The sequence below is a fragment of the Heterodontus francisci genome, chromosome 33, assembly GCF_036365525.1.
Source record: "Heterodontus francisci isolate sHetFra1 chromosome 33, sHetFra1.hap1, whole genome shotgun sequence".
Taxonomy (NCBI): domain Eukaryota; kingdom Metazoa; phylum Chordata; class Chondrichthyes; order Heterodontiformes; family Heterodontidae; genus Heterodontus; species Heterodontus francisci.
Genome location: NC_090403.1, coordinates 22,005,768 through 22,013,695, shown reverse-complemented (window position 1 = coordinate 22,013,695; position 7,928 = coordinate 22,005,768). Strand labels below are relative to the sequence as shown.

The 7,928-nt window shown below is 43.3% G+C and overlaps 1 protein-coding gene across 1 annotated transcript in view; it reads left to right on the top strand.

Moving 5' to 3' along the window:
- The first annotated feature begins 1,990 nt into the window (after positions 1 to 1,990).
- LOC137348050 (integrin beta-3-like) overlaps positions 1,991 to 7,928 on the top strand; it is a 94,056-nt gene continuing 88,118 nt past the window's right edge. The window contains exon 1 of the mRNA XM_068013165.1: positions 1,991 to 2,198. Within this exon, the coding sequence (XP_067869266.1) occupies positions 2,129 to 2,198 (70 nt within the window). The 5' untranslated portion in view covers positions 1,991 to 2,128. The remainder of the gene's footprint in view (positions 2,199 to 7,928) is intronic.

The following is a 7,928-nucleotide window of genomic DNA, read 5'->3' as shown; positions in this document are numbered from 1 at the left end:
TGGCTGGCTCTAAATTATTGAATTACCTAGAATGGCTTCATTAGCCATCCCCACCCATTGACTTTGAAAGAACCAACCTCCTCCAAGTGTAAATGGACATCCTGGGGCATGTAGGACCTTGAATTTCATTAGAAGATTCCAGAAAAATCTCATTAGAAAAAAAGGGGATTGAGAAGAACCACATGACCACTTGTTCATCTCTGAAGAAACAAGTTTTCTTTCACAGTCAAGCAGTAACTGAGTGGACAGCAGCCAAGAAGGCTGCTGCTCCCCTGTCTCTCCTCTCTCTCTCTCCCCAGAAAACATCAAGTGAAAACTATCTGCGACTGGGGGATCCTCCAAGCCTACAGACCACTACAGCCAGCAACCAGGGGAAGAGAGCCAACTACAGATTCTGCCTTCAGGAAAACCCTGAGCAAAGCAAGCCAGTCAAAATACACTTTGACCAACCAACAACTTCATGAATACAGCTTTAGCCGAGGACTATTGCATCACCCACTTTACAGACTGTATTTAAATCCATTTATTCTGGACATTAATCCAATCACCAATTCTATTTTCCCTCCTGTAATCTACTTGTGTGTGTGTGAGATTCTCGTGTGAATGTGTGCATGAATATGTAGCGTATTTTTAGTATTTTTAAATTGGGTTAGAGTGTTAAGTATAATAAACTTACCTCGTCCTTGTTTAAACTCAAGAAAACCTGTCTGATTGGTTCTTTCTCAATCACAGTAAAGGAAAAAGGTAAAACACTCACAAAGGAATAAGCTCTGTTGCGGCCAAATAAGAAGGGGCAAGCGGGAAACCTGAGACCCCCTCCTCACCTGGCCCTAACACTGCATATATGTGTATGTGTGTATACTCCCTGTCTGTGTAGATGTGAACATGTGAATACTCCCTCTGTGTATATGTGAATGTGTGTATACTCCCTCTCTGTGTATATGTGAATGTGTATAAATTCCCTGTCTGTGTATATATATGTGTATACTCCCTGGCTGTGTACATGTGAATATGTGTCTACTTCCTCTGTGTATGTGTGTATACTCCCTCTCTGTGTATATGTGAATGTGTATAAATTCCCTGTCTGTGTATATATGTGTATACTCCCTGGCTGTGTACATGTGAATATGTGTCTACTTCCTCTGTGTGTGTGTGTATACTCCCTGTCTGTGTAGATGTGAATGTGTGTATACTCCTTGTCTGTGTATATGTGAATGTGTGTAAATTCCCTTGGTGTATATGGGAATGTGTGTATACTCCCTTTCTGTGTATATGTGAATGTGTGTATACTCCCTTTGTGTATAGGTGAATATGTGTAAATTCTCTTGGTGTATTTGGGAATGTGTGTATACTCCCTTTCTGTGTATATGTGAATGTGTATAAATTCCCTGTCTGTGTATATATATGTGTATACTCCCTGGCTGTGTACATGTGAATATGTGTCTACTTCCTCTGTGTATGTGTGTATACTCCCTCTCTGTGTATATGTGAATGTGTATAAATTCCCTGTCTGTGTATATATGTGTATACTCCCTGGCTGTGTACATGTGAATATGTGTCTACTTCCTCTGTGTGTGTGTGTATACTCCCTGTCTGTGTAGATGTGAATGTGTGTATACTCCTTGTCTGTGTATATGTGAATGTGTGTAAATTCCCTTGGTGTATATGGGAATGTGTGTATACTCCCTTTCTGTGTATATGTGAATGTGTGTATACTCCCTTTGTGTATAGGTGAATATGTGTAAATTCTCTTGGTGTATTTGGGAATGTGTGTATACTCCCTTTCTGTGTATATGTGAATGTGTGTATATGCCCTGTCTGTGTATATGTGAATGTGTGTATACTCCTTTTGTGTATATTTGAATGTGGGTATACTCCCAGTTTGTGTCTATGGGACTGTGTGTATACTCCCTGTCTGTGGTCCCCAGGCGGCGCTCCCGTGCTCTCTCTAATGGTGTTGGGGAGATTCGGGCGGGGCTTCTCCCGGGCTTTAACTTGTGAAGGTTTTGCTCTCTGACTCGCTGTTCAGTGTTTCAAAGATCCCTGACTTGACAGCTGCTTCCTTCAGTCTCCGGTTACAGTCTCTGAGCGGCAGACACTCGGTCACACACTATTCAGAGCCACAGCAATGGGAACACACAGCCTGCGAGCGGGGCACATCGCACTGATCGCTGCTCTCTGCATCAGCGCCGTCTGGGGTAAGTGGAGATCCCTCGGGAAAGAAGAAGGTATCCCTGGGGGTTAGTGTGAAAGACCCGGCGGTAGGGAAAAGAATCCCTGGATGTGTCAGTATCCTGGGGGACAAGGGAAGTGTCCCGGGGGTATCAGGGATCCACAACTTTTTTTCCCCTAAACTTTTTTTAAATTTCCAAAATATACTTTTATTCATAAAAATCTGTAAAAAATATATTACAAAACAGTTTCAAACAGCACCAAATCAAAAAATACAAACATTGCAAAGGTGATCAGTTTCCTTCAATACAACCATGAGTTGCCTCACAACCCTTCCATTTCATTTGTCATGCCATATACATTTTTACATTTTACAGCTCACAAAATTTTCCCGATACAGTTCGAGGGGTTTCCCATGGATCCAGCCCCTCAGTCCAGCTTGGTGGGGGAACCTTACACTGTGGTCTTTCCCCATTGAGTCTTTGCTGCGGCTGCCCCAAGCTTTAGTGCGTCCCTCAGCACGTAGTCCTGGACCTTGGAATGTGCCAGTCTGCAACATTCGGTCGTGGACAACTCTTTGCGCTGGAAGACCAGCAAGTTTCGGGCAGACCATAGAGCGTCTTTCACCGAATTGATAGTCCTCCAGCAGCAGTTGATGTTTATCTCGGTGTGCATCCCTGGGAACAGCCCGTAGAGCTCAGACTCCTAAACTTGGTCTGACTACTGACAAACTGGGACCAATGTCATGAGTGAGATACCTAATCAGTAACAGACAGACTGGTGCAACCCCAATTTATAGACAATTGGGTTTTTAGAGATTGGGCTTTATCCCTGAAATAAATATTGGTAACTAAGAGGTGTTTAAAATCATGCTTGATCGGGTGGTGAATACAGATTCAATAGTAGCCTTCAAAAAGGATTTGGATAAATACTTGAAGGAGAAAATATTACAGAGACATGGGGAAAGAGCAGGTGGAGTGGGACTAATAGGATTGCTCTTTGAAAGCTAGCACAGAGTCAGTGGGCCAAATGGTCTTGGAGGAATTGTTCTCTCCCCCACCCCTTCCCCTTCACTTGCTTAAAACCTAATTCTTTTCTAACCTTTGCCAGTTCTGATGAAGGGTCACTGACCTGAAACCTTAACTCTGCTTCTCTCTCCACAGATGCTACCAGACCTGAGTATTTCCAGCATTTCTTGTTTTTATATTATATGGAATCCTTTCCTCTATTCGCCGAGGTACAGAATACAAGAGCAGGGAGGTTATGCTGGAACTGTAAACTCATTGGTTAGGCCACAACTTGAGTACGATGTGCAGTTCTGGTCACCTCATTACAGAAAGGATGTAATTACATTAGAGAGTTCAGAGGAGATTTACAAGGATATTGCCAGGACTGGAAAAATGCAGCTATGAGGAAAGATTGGATAAGCTGGGGTTGTTCTCCTTGGAACAGAGAAGGCTGAGGGGAGATCTGATTAAAATGTACAACATTTTGAGGGGCCTGGATAGAGTGGAGGTGAAGGGTCTATTCACCTTAGCAGAGAGATCAGTGACGAGGGGCATAGATTTAAAGTGATTAGTAGAAAAATTAGAGGGGAGATGAGGAAAAAGCTTTTTCACCCAGAGGGTGGTGATGGTCTGGAACTCACTGTCTGAAAGGGTAGTTGAGGCAGAGACCTTCAACTCATTCAAAAGGAGTCTGGATATGTAAGCTGCAGGGCTACGGACCAAATGATGGAAGGTGGGATTAGAATAGGTGGATTGTTTATCGGCTGGCACAGACACGATGGGTCAAGTGGCCTCTTTCTGTGCCTTAAACTTTCTATGATTCTATAATTGCAAATCTGTTTCGAACATATGGGAGAGGGTGATTTCCTCTGTTATACAATTGGGGAGAGATGGTCACCTGGGAGTAATTCCACCTTCGTTGGGTTACAGAGTATGAATTCTGACTAATTTCAACAAAACAACATCATTTGAAGAAAGAAAACAAAACAAGTAATAGTTGTAAACATAATTTTTAGATCTCCCACTTCCATTTATGCACTGTTTTTAACTGAAGGGCAAACTATACACAGAAGTGCAACTATTATCTCTTCAGCACAACTTGTCTCCAAATGTATCTGAAATGTTTAAACCCCTTTCCTGTTCCAGCTAATCTTTGTTTAAATGCTTGCAAAAGCAAAATTTGTAACAAATGTGGAATTATATTTGTAACTCTTCTGTGAAAATATATGGAGAATATTGGAAATCTCGGATAAGGTGTTAGATTGTAATCTCAGACGTAAAGTGGTGACAGAAGCATAGATTACAAGAGTGAAACTCTGCTGCATGTACCCTATTACTAAGCCCCATTCACCCATTGCCCTGTCCTCATTGACCTGCATGGGCTCTTGGTTCCACCAAAGCTTAAGATTTAAAATGATCATCCTTGTGTTTAAATCCTCTCATGGCCTTTTACTTCCCTCTGTAACTTCCCCCCTCCACCCCAAACCCAGTTTTTCCATTCTTTTGACTCCTGTGCATCCACCCTCATCCTTTGCCCCACCATTGGCGGCTGTACCTTAAGCCTAGGTCCCATGCTCTAGAATTGACTCCCTGAACTTCTACTTCTCCACTAACCCTTTTGTCCTGCAAGACTTTCCTTAAAACATACCTTTTTGACCATACTTTTTCCCACCCATCATAATATCAACGTCCATTTGTTTTCATGACATGACTGTGAAGTACCTCGGGTTTTTTAATGTTCAAGGTGCTAAGGTGTTGTTGATGATGATAATGAAGAAACCCATGCAGGTCAGAACCACAAACTGTATTGCATCCTTAAATTCGCACTCTGCTATCTGCTGTGGGAAATAGTTGTTGCTGTCATTTGACATGTGGGTATTATCCAGTTTGTGGTGCATTTCTGTGCAAAGATTTCAATTGTCAGTGCATTCTGTGTCTCTGACTCATGATGGGGAAAGACTGAAGTATCAGTAATCGTGACCTCATCACGGCAGATTTGTTGGTATATGCATGTGTCTGGGCAGGTTGTATTGAGTTTCTGCCTTTACCACAGATCCCAGCACTGGGTAGAAACCTGCCTGGACGTGTTGCTTGATTCACCAGCTCACATCATTTTTAACGGTACGCTCACCTTTGTACCATTGAAATCCAGTAGCTGTGGTGGGGAGCTTTTGAACTGTTAAAGATGCTGGAATTTTTTTTTGCTTCAAAGATATATTTAATAAAATTCATAAGGACACATTACCGTGCAATTCAAATGTCGTAATTCACATAGTGCGTTACAAGTCAATTAGGTTAAGTGCAATACATGGCATTCTAGGATGTCTCAACTCCACTTATGTCGGCATTTACATTGCATTAAACATTTCCTGATACTTACAGCCTGAAAGGTTTTACATGTGGTTCAGCCCCTTGGTGTGCAATGATGGGAGGGCCCTAAACTGTGGCCTTTCCCCATTGAGCCTTTTCAGTGGCTGCTCCAAGCTTTAGTGCGTCCTCAACAGGTAGTCCTGGACCTTGTAATGTGCCAGTCTGCAATACTCAGTTGTGGACAACTCTTTGCACTGGAGGACCAGCAAGTTTCGGGCAGACCAAAGAGCATCTTTGACTGAGTTGATGGCTCTCCAGCAGCAGTTGGTGTTTGTCAAGGTGTTTGTCATGCTCCCTGGGATCAGCAAACTGTGTTATGGAGCAGCTCGGGATGAACCTAGACAAAAACCTCTGCATCTCTTTCCAGGCATTCTCTGCAGCATGTATTCCAGAAGGAGGTGGGCAATGGCCTCCTCTGCACTGCAGCCACTGCGAGGACAGTGTACAGTGGCACTGAGACTCCGGGTGTGTAGGAAAGACCTGAGGGGAGGGCCCTTTTCACCACCAGCCAAGCCTCGTCTTGGTGCTTGTTTGAAAATTCTGGTGATGAGGCATTCTGCCAAATTACTCTGATGGTCTGCTAAGGGCACCATCCAATAGAATCCATCATCTCCTATTTTTAAAGAGTCCCAAGGACATTACGTGCAACCACTGTCTGATGGACTTGTGGTTGAAGGTGTTTTTCTGCTCAAACTTTTCCACGAGGGACACATGATATGGAACAGTTCAACTGAATGGAGTGTGGCTAGACCCATCTTTCACAATACCGGGGACAGATAGAACCTCAGCACGTAGTGACATTTATTGTTTGCATACTGAGGGTCTATGCACAGCTTGATGCAGCAGCACACAAAGGTGGCCATCAGGATGAGGGCGATGTTGGGTATATGTTTTCCCCCTTTATCTCAAGATCTGTACATTGTGTCCCTGTGGACACGGTCCATTTGCAGTCTCCAGATAAAATGGAAGATGGATAGTAGTGGGGTATGGCCTAGACCTGTGCCATGTACAGCAACACCGAGAGCGCCTCGCACCCGATGACCAGTTTCTTACCTGCAATGGAGAAGGAGCGTCTCTCCCACATGCCCAGTTTCTGTTTGATTGTTGGCTGTTCGCTCCTCTCAGTTCTTGGTGCACGCCCCTGTCCCTCCAAACCACATCCCCAGCACCTTGTATGAAGAAGGTGCCTTCCACAGGTGCACCTTCATCCATGCTCTTCACTGTTCCCTGACAGTGTTCCATACCCCCCGGCTCGATGCTTGGGTGCTCTTCCCCACCATGCTGACACATTTGGTTCTCCTCCTGCTATTAGTGTTAAGCCAGCATAAGGATCAACCAACCACAGGGAAGATTGCATGTCGCAAGGGCATTAGGCCAATGCCAGCATTGCGATCCATCCAACTAAAGAGAACCAAGATTCACCACCCAATATCAAGTGATAATGGCTGAGATAGGCTGATAGTCTGCAAAGCTTTACAGCATATCCAATAGGGGCAATTCTCTGTCTGGTACTGATTTCTGTTCCTATCACACAGAAGGTGGCATTTGGCCAGCATTATACCCAGATGTATATATTGATTTTGTTTGATAAAAGTGGGAACATTTTATTTGCTGGATTATATGGAAAGTAAGTGAGAACATTGCAGGTGCTCTAACAATAATCTTCCAAAATTCAAATGATTCAGGAATTGTTCCTGTAGATTAGAAAATTGCACATATCAACCTGCTATTTATGAAATGCAACAGAGGGAATTCTAGGCCAGTTAGTCTAACATCTGTTGTTGGGAAATTACTCGAGTCTATAATTAAGGGTAGAGTGACTGAACACCTTGAAAATGTTCAGCTGATCAGAGGGAGGCAGTATGGATTTGTAATGGGTAGGTAATACCTGACAATCCTGATTTTTTGAATAGGTGACTAAAGTAGTGGACAGGGGAATGTCTATGGATGTTATGGATGTGGACTTCCAGAAAGCATTTGATAAAGTCCCTCATAAGAGACTGTTAGCTAAAGTTGAAGCTCATGGAACTGAAGGCAAATTATTGACCTGGTTAGGAAATTGGCTGAGCAGCAGGAGAGAGTAGGGATAATGGGTGGGTACTCTAATTGGCAAGATGTGACTAGTGGTGTCTGCAAGGATCTGTGTTGGGGCCTCAACTATTCACTTGTATTCATTAATGACTGAGGTGATGAGATGGAAAGCCACATATCCAAATTTGCCGATGATACAAAGATAGGCGGCATTGTAAGCAATGTAGATGGAAGTGTAAAATTATAAAGAGATGTTGATAGATTAAGTGAATGGGCAAAACTGTGACAATTGGATTTCAACGTAGGCAAATGTGAGGTCATCCACTTTGGACCTAAAAAGAGCATTTT